Source organism: Phyllobates terribilis, unplaced genomic scaffold, assembly GCF_046119375.1.
Source record: "Phyllobates terribilis strain yellow unplaced genomic scaffold, ASM4611937v1 Scaffold_2__4_contigs__length_985480577, whole genome shotgun sequence".
Classification (NCBI taxonomy): domain Eukaryota; kingdom Metazoa; phylum Chordata; class Amphibia; order Anura; family Dendrobatidae; genus Phyllobates; species Phyllobates terribilis.
The window spans coordinates 338576018-338590754 of record NW_027362762.1 but is presented as its reverse complement, the minus strand read 5'-3'; the positions used below and the strand labels follow the sequence as shown (position 1 = coordinate 338590754).

The 14737-nt window shown below is 38.3% G+C and overlaps 1 protein-coding gene across 3 annotated transcripts in view; it reads right to left on the bottom strand.

Moving 5' to 3' along the window:
- The window catches only part of VWA3B (von Willebrand factor A domain containing 3B), a 267553-nt gene that overhangs the window by 39143 nt on the left and 213673 nt on the right, over positions 1-14737 (bottom strand). For all 3 annotated transcript variants that reach the window (XM_073664562.1, XM_073664564.1, XM_073664563.1), the window contains exons 28-29: positions 1360-1454; positions 899-1058 (exon numbers count right to left, since the gene is read on the bottom strand). In XM_073664562.1, coding sequence (XP_073520663.1) covers positions 899-1058; positions 1360-1454 — 255 coding nt within the window. The remainder of the gene's footprint in view (positions 1-898; positions 1059-1359; positions 1455-14737) is intronic.

Genomic DNA, 14737 nt, shown 5'->3' with positions numbered 1-14737 from the left:
TGTGGGCCTTTTCCAATCTAATGAAAGAATAAACAGCTCCGAGGCTTGCTTCCAGCAGCAAAATGACTTTGGACACTTAATTCCATCAAAGCTGTGTGCGTATAGTGTTAAAACACAATTTTCCTAAAATACCCTACAAATTCATCATTTCGGAGTGTGTCTATGCAGCAGCATATATTATATAAAAACTCATGCTTCGGTGGTTTAATATGAAGTAGCTGTGATTGGCACTGCCAGAGCTGTAAGTCTGCCAGAATAACCTGGCAATAGCAATACAGTACATCAGTCTATCAAAGAGCAGCTAAGCTTCATGTTATCAGCCTGCAACCTTTTCTATTAAGAAGTGTCTATCTGTATTTGTAGACAGGGTTAGATCAACATATTTTATTTGGGTTGTTATGTTATTTACTAACAGCAATTTTTCTTTACAAGTGAAAAAATTCCTGGTCTGCAACACCGCTGTGGATGCAAACAATGGCGGCTTAATCTCCCATTCACATCATAGTCGTAGGGGTAACATAACATAATGGAATCAGATGGTGCTGCAACTACTGGTTCCCTTTCTTGCCAAGAGCTTTTTCAGTTCATCCACAATTTGTTTAATTTCACCAATGAAATAAATTCATTTATGCGCAGCAGTTTGGGCTCTGCCATGTTCCATAGGCTGGCTGATAAGTTATTGCAGATTCTAGGTCAGTAAATCATGTCAGCAAGGCATTTTACCAGTGTTTGTTAGGTTATGTAACACAGCTATTGACAGATAGCGAAGTGCCAAAGTGCTTAGCTCCTAGTTTTTACTCCAAATCTACTTTCCTTCCAAACCGCCAGCAAAATCAATGCTGACATTCACCATCGCTAAGAGGCAGTTCACTTAACTGAACAAGGCGCGTACGCTCACCATCCTTCTCTTTTTCTGTTTTCCTAATGGGTATCAGCAATTTCAGCTGCTCAACCATATTGATTTTCTGTTTTGCAGTGTCTTGTTCATCCTCTTGGAAGTCTCTTGTGTCTCGGTGAGAATTATGTTCTTTTAGTTCTTCAATATATACCTGTATTGCCTAATTATCAAAAAAGATAAAGTCATAAATTACAAATGATTAATAATTTAAAGTCAAGATTCTCTGGGAAAAATATCCATGTAGAAGCTACTATTGTCATTATGAGCATCATCATCAGGTTCATACTATGTAATTCCACTATTTTACATTCCATACATATGCAGACTGGTCCCCAATTACTACTACCATTATCATTTACTTGAGTTCAACTGCATACCAGCTCTATGAAATTAATTCACAGCATGGGCATAATTATACAGCTTCTTCCAGTTATTACAATAGCTTACTTTTGAACACTTACTTTTTGATTCTCCTTTTGTTCATTTTGATATTGGGTAACTTGTAAGGCCAGATCCTCCAGTTTATTCATTATGTTTTCATTTAAAATCTTTCGTTCTGCGGGAAAACTTACATCAATGTTATGGAGAAATGGATTGCACTCAAGCTCACACTGCTGCTAAGCTAGCAGCTACAAATGTATTTCATATTTAATAAGCCATTTAATGTACATGTAATAGTAAAGGTGCAGATTATTGGGCTAGAGGAACACAGCAAATTGTCTCTGCAGAGAGAAAGAGGATTGGAACTCTAGCTCCACCTATTGGGAGTAGTAATCCTAAAAGTGAATATGAACACTTTAATGAGTCTTGCCATATAACTTGGGATAAAAACCAAACCAGACACTCTATGTGAAGAAGACACGTGTTTGGGGGTGTTTACCCCTCCTCAGTGAAAATTAAGAGGTCAGATTTGGATGGATGAAAGATCCCTGACATGTCCTAAGAGGTAATACGTTTCTGCAAATAAAGTCTCTGGTTTAGCTTTTATCCTACATGGTGTGGCAAGGCTTGTTAAAGAGTCAATATTGACTTTCACAATTGCTACCATCAATGGTTCAAGTCCACTTCCTCTCTGAAGAGAATTTGAATTTTTAATTTCCTAGAGGAGAACTGTATGGCCTATAAGTCTCCTTACACCAGCTCTGAACTCTCCATAAGGAGAGACATTAATCCCTTAAAGGAACACAGCATTGCAGCAGAGTTCCAATAATATCAATAGATTACCACTACCACAACACAATCTTAGTGTTTTAGTTATAAACAAAGGTCAAAAGAAACTATTGACACATAAAATACAAATAAACCATTCATTTTGAAGATGTATTTATTTACCTTCTACTTAAGTGTTTAGGAAATTATACCACAAGTTTATATTAGTGAATTTTCCTACCTGAAAATTTCTCAGATAATGTCTAATCTCTCAAAGTACAATATGTTTTTTTTTTAGGTTGGGAAGAAAGAAATCTCATAGATTGTAAACTTGCTAGCATGGGTCTCACTCCTACTGGTATACGTTTAATTATGTGTTACTCTGTAATGTCTGCACATGTCCTTTCTAAATTGTAAATTGCAATATGTTGGTGCTATAGAAATAAAAATTATTAATATCAATAATATATACGAGGGGGTTCCCAAAAAAAAGAGAATTACTTATTTAATTTTTTTAATTAAAGATAACATCTTGAAAACATTAATCCCCTTAAAATACTGTCCATTCGATGATATACACTCCCTGACAGAAGTTATGTCGCTTATCCATGTTATGTAAATAAAAGCTTATAACCTGACATTAAATTCATCCATTGGTTTTATAAATTACTCTTTTGAAAGCTGAAACCCTCCCAAATTTGGTTTAGGTTAAGAAAATAAATTGGCATCAATGCTGAAATATTGATCATTTAATGAACACAGAATGGTCAAATTTTGGCAAGACAAAAGTTTTGTCGCCTGGTCGTATAATGCACCCAATCCTAGTTTACATCCCCACCAGTGCTCAGTAAATGATCAATTAATTAGTGGGTGTGTATAAAAAGAAACCCCGCACCCCCAACCTTCACTTGAACTGCAACTTGAGCTCTGACAACATGCCAAAAATCCACCCTGCGACCAAAGCCTTGATTATCAAGAGGCTGAAGACCAGATCCACTGCAGAGGTGGCTGGCACCTTTAATGTGTCTCAGCGTCAAGTACAAAGAATTAAAAAAAGATTTGAAGCGACTGGAGATATGTTTGACAAGTCCAGCAGACCCCGCAAGACAACTGCTCAGGAGGAAGGTTTATTGGTTAGAAAATCCAAAGCAAGCCCCTCTTCCACTGCAGCAGAGCTCCAACAGACCTGGTCACCTCAAGTCCCGTGTCAATTAGAACAGTTTGTAGGATTCTGTCTCAAAATGGCCTCCATGGACGAATCAGTGCCCAGAAGCCAGCACTAAACAAAAGGCAAATAAAAAAACGTGCGGCATTTGCAAAGTCCCACAGCCTGCTAAAGAGATGGACGCTGGAAAAGTGGCAGAAGGTGGATTTCTCTGATGAATCTTCAGTAGAATTACACCACAGCCGCCACAAATACTGCAGGAGACCTACTGGAGCCCGTATGGATCCAAAATACACCCAGAAAACAGTTAAATGTGGTGGTGGAAAGATCATGGTCTGGGGTTACACTGAGTATGGGAGTGTGCGAAACATTTGCAAGGTGGAAGGCAATATCAATAGCCTAAAATATCAAGAAGTATTAGCTACCTCTTACATTCCAAATCATAAAAGGGGTCAAATTCTGCAGCAGGATGGTGCTCCATCTCATACATTCATCTCTACAACAAAGTTCCTCCAGGCAAAAAAGATCAAGGTGCTCAAGGACTGGCCAGCCCAGTCACCAGACATGAACATCATTGAGCATGTTTGGGGTAGGATGAAAGAGGAAGCTTGGAAGACAAAACCAAAGAATCTAGATGACCTCTGGGAGGCATGTAAGACTGCATTCTCTGCTATTCCTGATGACTTCATTAATAAATTGTATGAATCATTGTTGAACCGCATGGATGCAGTCCTTCAAGCTCATGGAAGTCACACAAAATATTAAATATGACTCTAATAGCACCACAACTTCATTCACCAATGTTATGCCATATATATTTGTATTTTAAGATAATTATTTGTTTGAATATCACATTATTTTCTGTGGGTGACAAAACTTTTGTCTTGCCAAAATCTGACCATTCTGTGTTCATTAAATGATCAATATTTCAGCATTGATGCCAATTTATATTCTTAACCTAAACCAAATTTGGGAGGGTTTCAGCTTTCAAAAGAGTAATTTATAAAACCAATGGATGAATTTAACGTCAGGTTATAAGCTTTTATTTACATAACATGGATAAGCGACATAACTTCTGTCAGGGAGTGTACACTTTTCCCAAAGGTTTTTCCACTGTTTGAAACATTTTTTATTTTCCTCTGAACTAATGCTGTTAAGTGCCTCCAGCTATTTTTTCTTAATCTTGTCTGCGCCCTGAAAAAACTTTCCCTTTAGGTTTTTCTTCATTCTTGGGAATAAGAAAAAGTCGCAGGGGGCTAGGTCGGGCGAGTATGGGGGCTGACCTTGATTTTTTGTCTAAAGTCACCACAGGGGATGAATCTTGGTGTTACACCTATGATCCTGAAACAAAACAGCAGTCCAGCCAGTGGAAGATAGCTTCATCACCCAGATCAAAAAAAGCACAGCAAGTGAAATCAAATTTGAAGTCTGTGATGGTTTGTTTTTTTCTTGTTTTCAACATCAAAAGAGTTGTTCACATTGAATTTCTTCCTCAGGGCACCCCAGTGAACCACCATTACTATCTGCAAGTGCTGAAGCGATTGCGTGAGGCAGTGAGAAAAACAGACCTGAACAGACTGACTGCTTCATCATGACACCGCGCCTGCCCACAGAGTGTTGAAAATCAACCAGTTTTTGGCAAAAAAATGGCATGACAACGGTTTCTCACCCCCCTTTCTAGCACGACCTAGCCCACTGCGATTTCTTCTAATTTCCAAGAATAAAGAGAAAACTAAAAAGAAAAGCGGTTTCCAGGATGTTGAAGAGGTTAAGAAAAAATAGCTGGAGGCACTTAACAGCATTAGTTCAGAAGAATATAAAAAAAGTTTTGAACAGTGGAAAAAACGTTGGGACAAGTGCATATCATCTAATGAAGAGTATTCTGAAGATTAATGATTTCAAGATGTTATCCTATTTTAAATAAAAAAAATTAACAAGTAATTCTCGTGTTTTTTTAGGAACCCCCTCGTACAGCTTACCAGCTGGCCAAGGAGCTCTTTTAGTTTGTGCCTTATGATATTAATAGATTGCCTAATATTGACCCAATATTCAGAAAAGAAGTGAAACAATCATTTCTACTATTTCACTTCCATATTATAACTGTGACCAAGACAGAAAATATATATTTCTTCTTTATATGCCTTGTATGTGTGGTTCAAATACCCAGTGGAAGCAGACTTATTATTCTATTGTAACACTGTCCCATATATAGCAGTTACATGTACATGATAAGAGAATATACTATAAAGTCACAGCAGATAGAAACCGTACAACATGTTTACTGCAATGCAACTTTAATTAACTTTAGGTACAAACAGGGTCCACATCTACAGGGCAACATGACATCAACGCCTTGCCATCTATCAGCAAGCCAAACAACGCACTGCCACCTATCATTATGTTTAGGAAATACTGTTCACCTTCACTACTTTCTGCAAAACAAAATCCATACAGTTTTTTTTACTTGACATAAAATGTACCCTGCTACATTTTTCTATTCTGACAAAAAATAGTATTTTTTTTTAAATAAATGTCAGTGCCATCAAAATCCAACTGAATAAGGTATCAGTTTTGGTAAGTAAAAACTACTAATAAGGTAGTATTTTTTTTCTTGGCCTTTGTCTAATGAAATGACCAGAGTGTGGACTTGCGCTTACACTTTACATGTATACTAGCTTACAGTCCAGCTCAGTTTTTTGGTTTTGCTGTTATCTCTTGTATTTTGTACAAACAGGGGTGTGACTCCCCTTTTTGAGCTAAGTACTTCATCTGTACAGCTTCCTTTTGATGGGTGTCTCAGTCTGTCCCTGTCCTGCTCTGCCTTTATTCACATGGACGTTGTTTGACACATGGTAAGGTTTTAATACTAGAGACAGGTTAGGACCATCCCGATGGGTACACCTTGACGTGGTGGGATGGCTTTAATGCTTTTTTTTTTTTCCAAAATAGCGTTAGCTAAGTACCCTATGTTATTTATATATACTCATTTTTTATTTTTTTTTACGGTTGTTCATACCTGAATGGGACAAGAGAAACTGATTTGCAAAATGCATATGTGAAAAGAGCCTAACCAGTAAAAAGGTATAGCAATAAAGTAAAATGACAATGACAGATGAGAAGCCAAGGGAACTTCGTTGACAAAAGCTCTTAAGACAGAGCTACACAGAGCCACAAGTGACTGGCACCGGAGAATCCTTTCTTTTCCATTGTTTCATAATGGTTTAGTCATTTCATATGTCTTTATATTTTGCATATTTGATGTAGCAACAGTCACTGTAATTACAAACTTTGCCTTTTATCTAATTTCCACCTTTAAGGCATCTTTTCAATACAGATGATATAATTTAGCCGAGAGATGTGACAATAGAAGCTGTATGAGATATTCCGTAGTACTTCAGACCTAGCTGGTTGATGAAGATAATGCCTCTTTGCCCAATCCAAATGACATGAATAATGCAGAAGCCTGAAGCATACTTGCATGAAAATATGATGATACAGGAGCTATAAGTCTGTATTCTGATTCTCTTGTGTAAAAATTGGGTTCCAGCATACAAAGGCTTTTCACAATAGAGGACTTTCACAACAGAGAAAGGTTTAAGTGATACAGTGCACAATCTGCAGGGCACAGATATGAATGTGTGCATCTAATGTACAGTATCTCTTAAAGATTTCAACATACAAGCACTGGTGATTCATTACAACTTGACTGAATATTTCAATGTCCATGCACAAGTAGAATTACTGCATATGGACATTTGTGTCAATATTGCCGTTTTATGCCCTATTCACGAAATGTCTATATTCAATAATGCAATAATCTAATTTTCCATTGGTTGAATACTGAAGAATTGTTACCCGTTAATGACAGCTCACTTAATTTTAACAGGTCTTAATTCAGCAACAATGTTTTTTGTCATCACTGTTTTAAAGAAAACCTGTCAGGTGATGATGACGATGTTTCTTCTAACACGCCAAAGCATTCAGAGATCAGGAAAAAACGTGAGGAGCAAAAAGAGCAATATGGTCTTATCCGATAATAAAGGAGAATAAGGTGCAGGGAATTGTTCACCTGGTAAAGTTGTGTATCACACAACAACGATGAAGCTTATATTTCTCAGCTGCTACAGTCCCACAGGTTATAAAAACGTTGAAATGCCAGAATAGAAACAATAGGTGGGTCATCTGCGCTGCTGATGGAGATCCAAAAGAATGGTCCAGGATACAAAGTATCAAGAGAAAATAGTCGGCACTCCGTGTAGCTAGGGTTGTGCACGTGGAAAACAATGTCTGTAGGAAAAGCAAATCCCGGCACTCACGTGTTGATGATTAGTTCGTTTATTCCACAACTCACAAAAAAAAGTTTCAGCCTGTCCAATTGAAAAAAGCCTTGGACAGGCTGAAACGTCTTTTTGTGAGTTGTGGAATAAATGAACTAATCATCAACACGTGAGTGCCGGGATTTGCTTTTCCTACAGGATACAAAGTAGACTTGATGCGGTTAACATGTGGTTATATCTAGATGAAGAAGTCTGAAGACTTCGAAACGCGTTGATAATAAAACCGCATCAAGTTTACTTTGTATCCTGGACCATTCTTTTGGATCTCCATCAGCAGAGCAAAGAATTCAGAGTGAAACATACAAATTTGCAATAATGGAGTTGGACTCTGATTCATGCTGTCTATGGTTCCCTTTAAGCTCCTGCAGTCTAACTAAAATTGCTTGGGAGTAGGGATGAGCTGATCCGTGGAAGTTCTGGTTCTGGTACCCAACCTGAACTTTATTCCAAAATTCAGTTCGGGTACCAGAACTGTACCTGAACTTGAACCAGAACACCATTGAAAACCATGGGGACCTGAACTCTGCGCCGGGGTAAGAAAAAAATCTCTCTCTCTCCCTGCAACGGAACTTCTAAGTTTGGGTTCGCTCATCTCTACTTGGGAGCCTATAGGTATTAGCAAAATTATATGCAGCACCCTAGAGGCTAAATTGATAGTCCATGACTGCCAGACTAGAGCCTGTGAACCTCCTCTTACCCGTTGGCATCCCCAGTCCATCTTCTCAATAGTAGGTCCTGTGGGAAATCCTTGACCAGTGCTCTGCAAATAATTTTGCTCAATTTGAGTGCCTGATGTTACTCACCTGTACCAGCTCAGAAGCCAAGCCTAGTTTCCTTCCTTAATGGTTGTTCTCTTTGTGCTGGTCCATGCTGGGTTACTGTTGTAACCCAGCAAACACCTCTGACATCATCACGCAAAGCCTTTCAAGGCAGTCATGTGCTGTCTAAGTATTGAGATTGCTTTGCTCTCAGCAAAAATGTGCTTGTCGGGAGTTGCTTCATTTTTCACTTTGGTCAAGTTCTAGCCAGGTACCAAATTATCTCCTGCTACTTCTGACTTTCGTTCAATTACCAGTGTTTATTTTTAAACTCAGTCTAGATTTCCCAAGTGTAGTCCACACTAGGGTTGAGCGAGTATCTTCTGTCCGAGTATGCTCGGGCCGAGCTCCGAGTATTTATAGCTGCTCGGTGATATGGTTGAATCACTCCCATGTGCATGATTTGCAACTGCTTGACAGTTTTATTACATGTGAGGAATGTGTAAGAAATAGACATTCCTCACATGTAATAAAACTGTCAAACACGGGCCTGGGTGGTCTGGAGTTGGGACCCGGTCCTATTTGTCTACCCTTTTATATGCATTATTTCAACTTTGATATACAGTAAGGTTTTTAATATAGGCAGTATAGGTACCGTCCCAATTTAGGGTCACCTTGCCGCTGGTGGGACGGCTTGTATACTTTTTTTGATCAAAAATAGTTCACTAAGTACCCTATATTTATTATGCAACTTTGCTTTACATTTATATATAATTATGGTAGGGTATGAGATATATTTTTGTCTTGCTTCTTTTTTGCTAGTGTGAACATGCCTCTGTTTCTTGTATGTCTGCCATCTTAGACCTCAGTTCACATTGTCTGGTTTTTTGACTTGTTTGCATTCTGTGCAATTTAAGGGTGTGGCATGCCCTTTGTTGAGCTGATTGGTATATATGTAGCTTACCACGGGCCTGGGTGGTCTGGAGTTGGGACCCGGTCCTATTTGTCTACCCTTTTATATGCATTATTTCAACTTTGATATACAGTAAGGTTTTTAATATAGGCAGTATAGGTACCGTCCCAATTTAGGGTCACCTTGCCGCTGGTGGGACGGCTTGTATACTTTTTTTGATCAAAAATAGTTCACTAAGTACCCTATATTTATTATGCAACTTTGCTTTACATTTATATATAATTATGGTAGGGTATGAGATATATTTTTGTCTTGCTTCTTTTTTGCTAGTGTGAACATGCCTCTGTTTCTTGTATGTCTGCCATCTTAGACCTCAGTTCACATTGTCTGGTTTTTTGACTTGTTTGCATTCTGTGCAATTTAAGGGTGTGGCATGCCCTTTGTTGAGCTGATTGGTATATATGTAGCTTACCACGGGCCTGGGTGGTCTGGAGTTGGGACCCGGTCCTATTTGTCTACCCTTTTATATGCATTATTTCAACTTTGATATACAGTAAGGTTTTTAATATAGGCAGTATAGGTACCGTCCCAATTTAGGGTCACCTTGCCGCTGGTGGGACGGCTTGTATACTTTTTTTGATCAAAAATAGTTCACTAAGTACCCTATATTTATTATGCAACTTTGCTTTACATTTATATATAATTATGGTAGGGTATGAGATATATTTTTGTCTTGCTTCTTTTTTGCTAGTGTGAACATGCCTCTGTTTCTTGTATGTCTGCCATCTTAGACCTCAGTTCACATTGTCTGGTTTTTTGACTTGTTTGCATTCTGTGCAATTTAAGGGTGTGGCATGCCCTTTGTTGAGCTGATTGGTATATATGTAGCTTACCACGGGCCTGGGTGGTCTGGAGTTGGGACCCGGTCCTATTTGTCTACCCTTTTATATGCATTATTTCAACTTTGATATACAGTAAGGTTTTTAATATAGGCAGTATAGGTACCGTCCCAATTTAGGGTCACCTTGCCGCTGGTGGGACGGCTTGTATACTTTTTTTGATCAAAAATAGTTCACTAAGTACCCTATATTTATTATGCAACTTTGCTTTACATTTATATATAATTATGGTAGGGTATGAGATATATTTTTGTCTTGCTTCTTTTTTGCTAGTGTGAACATGCCTCTGTTTCTTGTATGTCTGCCATCTTAGACCTCAGTTCACATTGTCTGTTTTTTTGACTTGTTTGCATTCTGTGCAATTTAAGGGTGTGGCATGCCCTTTGTTGAGCTGATTGGTATATATGTAGCTTACCACGGGCCTGGGTGGTCTGGAGTTGGGACCCGGTCCTATTTGTCTACCCTTTTATATGCATTATTTCAACTTTGATATACAGTAAGGTTTTTAATATAGGCAGTATAGGTACCGTCCCAATTTAGGGTCACCTTGCCGCTGGTGGGACGGCTTGTATACTTTTTTTGATCAAAAATAGTTCACTAAGTACCCTATATTTATTATGCAACTTTGCTTTACATTTATATATAATTATGGTAGGGTATGAGATATATTTTTGTCTTGCTTCTTTTTTGCTAGTGTGAACATGCCTCTGTTTCTTGTATGTCTGCCATCTTAGACCTCAGTTCACATTGTCTGGTTTTTTGACTTGTTTGCATTCTGTGCAATTTAAGGGTGTGGCATGCCCTTTGTTGAGCTGATTGGTATATATGTAGCTTACCACGGGCCTGGGTGGTCTGGAGTTGGGACCCGGTCCTATTTGTCTACCCTTTTATATGCATTATTTCAACTTTGATATACAGTAAGGTTTTTAATATAGGCAGTATAGGTACCGTCCCAATTTAGGGTCACCTTGCCGCTGGTGGGACGGCTTGTATACTTTTTTTGATCAAAAATAGTTCACTAAGTACCCTATATTTATTATGCAACTTTGCTTTACATTTATATATAATTATGGTAGGGTATGAGATATATTTTTGTCTTGCTTCTTTTTTGCTAGTGTGAACATGCCTCTGTTTCTTGTATGTCTGCCATCTTAGACCTCAGTTCACATTGTCTGGTTTTTTGACTTGTTTGCATTCTGTGCAATTTAAGGGTGTGGCATGCCCTTTGTTGAGCTGATTGGTATATATGTAGCTTACCACGGGCCTGGGTGGTCTGGAGTTGGGACCCGGTCCTATTTGTCTACCCTTTTATATGCATTATTTCAACTTTGATATACAGTAAGGTTTTTAATATAGGCAGTATAGGTACCGTCCCAATTTAGGGTCACCTTGCCGCTGGTGGGACGGCTTGTATACTTTTTTTGATCAAAAATAGTTCACTAAGTACCCTATATTTATTATGCAACTTTGCTTTACATTTATATATAATTATGGTAGGGTATGAGATATATTTTTGTCTTGCTTCTTTTTTGCTAGTGTGAACATGCCTCTGTTTCTTGTATGTCTGCCATCTTAGACCTCAGTTCACATTGTCTGGTTTTTTGACTTGTTTGCATTCTGTGCAATTTAAGGGTGTGGCATGCCCTTTGTTGAGCTGATTGGTATATATGTAGCTTACCACGGGCCTGGGTGGTCTGGAGTTGGGACCCGGTCCTATTTGTCTACCCTTTTATATGCATTATTTCAACTTTGATATACAGTAAGGTTTTTAATATAGGCAGTATAGGTACCGTCCCAATTTAGGGTCACCTTGCCGCTGGTGGGACGGCTTGTATACTTTTTTTGATCAAAAATAGTTCACTAAGTACCCTATATTTATTATGCAACTTTGCTTTACATTTATATATAATTATGGTAGGGTATGAGATATATTTTTGTCTTGCTTCTTTTTTGCTAGTGTGAACATGCCTCTGTTTCTTGTATGTCTGCCATCTTAGACCTCAGTTCACATTGTCTGGTTTTTTGACTTGTTTGCATTCTGTGCAATTTAAGGGTGTGGCATGCCCTTTGTTGAGCTGATTGGTATATATGTAGCTTACCACGGGCCTGGGTGGTCTGGAGTTGGGACCCGGTCCTATTTGTCTACCCTTTTATATGCATTATTTCAACTTTGATATACAGTAAGGTTTTTAATATAGGCAGTATAGGTACCGTCCCAATTTAGGGTCACCTTGCCGCTGGTGGGACGGCTTGTATACTTTTTTTGATCAAAAATAGTTCACTAAGTACCCTATATTTATTATGCAACTTTGCTTTACATTTATATATAATTATGGTAGGGTATGAGATATATTTTTGTCTTGCTTCTTTTTTGCTAGTGTGAAAATGCCTCTGTTTCTTGTATGTCTGCCATCTTAGACCTCAGTTCACATTGTCTAGCAAAATTATATGCAGCACCCTAGAGGCTAAATTGATAGTCCATGACTGCCAGACTAGAGCCTGTGAACCTCCTCTTACCCGTTGGCATCCCCAGTCCATCTTCTCAATAGTAGGTCCTGTGGGAAATCCTTGACCAGTGCTCTGCAAATAATTTTGCTCAATTTGAGTGCCTGATGTTACTCACCTGTACCAGCTCAGAAGCCAAGCCTAGTTTCCTTCCTTAATGGTTGTTCTCTTTGTGCTGGTCCATGCTGGGTTACTGTTGTAACCCAGCAAACACCTCTGACATCATCACGCAAAGCCTTTCAAGGCAGTCATGTGCTGTCTAAGTATTGAGATTGCTTTGCTCTCAGCAAAAATGTGCTTGTCGGGAGTTGCTTCATTTTTCACTTTGGTCAAGTTCTAGCCAGGTACCAAATTATCTCCTGCTACTTCTGACTTTCGTTCAATTACCAGTGTTTATTTTTAAACTCAGTCTAGATTTCCCAAGTGTAGTCCACACTAGGGTTGAGCGAGTATCTTCTGTCCGAGTATGCTCGGGCCGAGCTCCGAGTATTTATAGCTGCTCGGTGATATGGTTGAATCACTCCCGTGTGCATGATTTGCAACTGCTTGACAGTTTTATTACATGTGAGGAATGTGTAAGAAATAGACATTCCTCACATGTAATAAAACTGTCAAACAGTCGCAAATCATGCACACGGGTCAACCATATCACCGAGCAGCTGTAAATACTTGGAGCTCGGCCCGAGCATACTTGGCGAAAGGGTTAATAGAACATACTCACTCAACACTAGTCCACACCTATCTTTGCAATTTAAGTTTCCACATTACCAATTGTTCCAGGTGCTGTTCACACCTCAGTGACAGCAATCAAGGAAAAGAATCACAGCAAGCTAGTTTCAAGTTTATTTCTCTTCTTTATGTGTAATTTTCACCTCTGCAAATATGAACCAACTGCCATTACTTCACCACTATCCTGCTGTTAACCATTCATTTGCTAAAAGTTCCTGTATGCAAATGATTTGCAGACTTATGGTTTATAATACAGATACAATACTGTCTATTTGTGTATTTCTCCTGTGTGTAACTACATCTCTGTAAGCAAGAACCAGTTGCCATTACATCACTTTCTTGCTATTAACCATATGCCTGCTGCTTGTTGCGGAATGCCTATAGATCTACTGATCCTGTGTGTATATCTCACATCTGACTCAGCTTCATCTGGTGCTTCCTTCCCCATCTGTCTGTCTGCCATCCTGCATACCACATTGTCCGGGTCCTCATTGATCCTCCGGCTATCTGGAAAGACATAATGTGCTGCTTCATCCCTTCTTGTCTGTGCTGCTGACCTACGGCTTAAAAAATCCACCTGGCCAGGTCAGTCCCTTAAAATCTGGATATCAAATATTTTTTTCTCTTCATTATAGAAAAAAATATATAGATTCTTAGACCAATTTCAGAATTCCATAATATAACTACATTTTAGCATCTGTATTATAGACATAATATGCACCACATTTTCAATTTTTCTGTATAGGAAATTCTCTCATCTAACATATACATCTTATGTGACCGTAGAGATTTATTATCTATACATATACACAAATAGTGATCTATAGGAATACTTTCGTTGGCATATGTCTGTATACATTTTCTTCAATTGTATTGAAAATCACAGCTGTAGTTACTTTTTTATGGGCATAAATAGCAGACATATGCAACTTTATAGACACACGGTTGTATATATCCGAAACATTCAATAAAAAGCAGTATGTCAGGGTATAGAATTGGACAACAGTTTATAACAAAACATACATTTATTGTTCAAGATTTGTTACATATTAGTAGGTTTTATAATGTTTCTAATCAGTTTATTCTAATTCAATAATTTTTTGAAGATTGTAGTGTATACTTTTCTATGTTACAAGTTTGGTGTAGAAATGTCACTGTTGTAGAAAATGTATTATTCACCTGAAAAAAATACCACTTAGGAAAAGAGAGAAGAAACTTAGGTGTCCATAGACCTAAATGTATGCACAACGACAACAGCAAAATCACAACAGTACCAGAATAATAGGGCGAGATGATGGATGTCCCAGAATCAACTCATTGCCAGCATGTTTAGCAAGTTATCAATGTAAAATTGTTTCTAATGCTGATTCATTAGACAGATTTC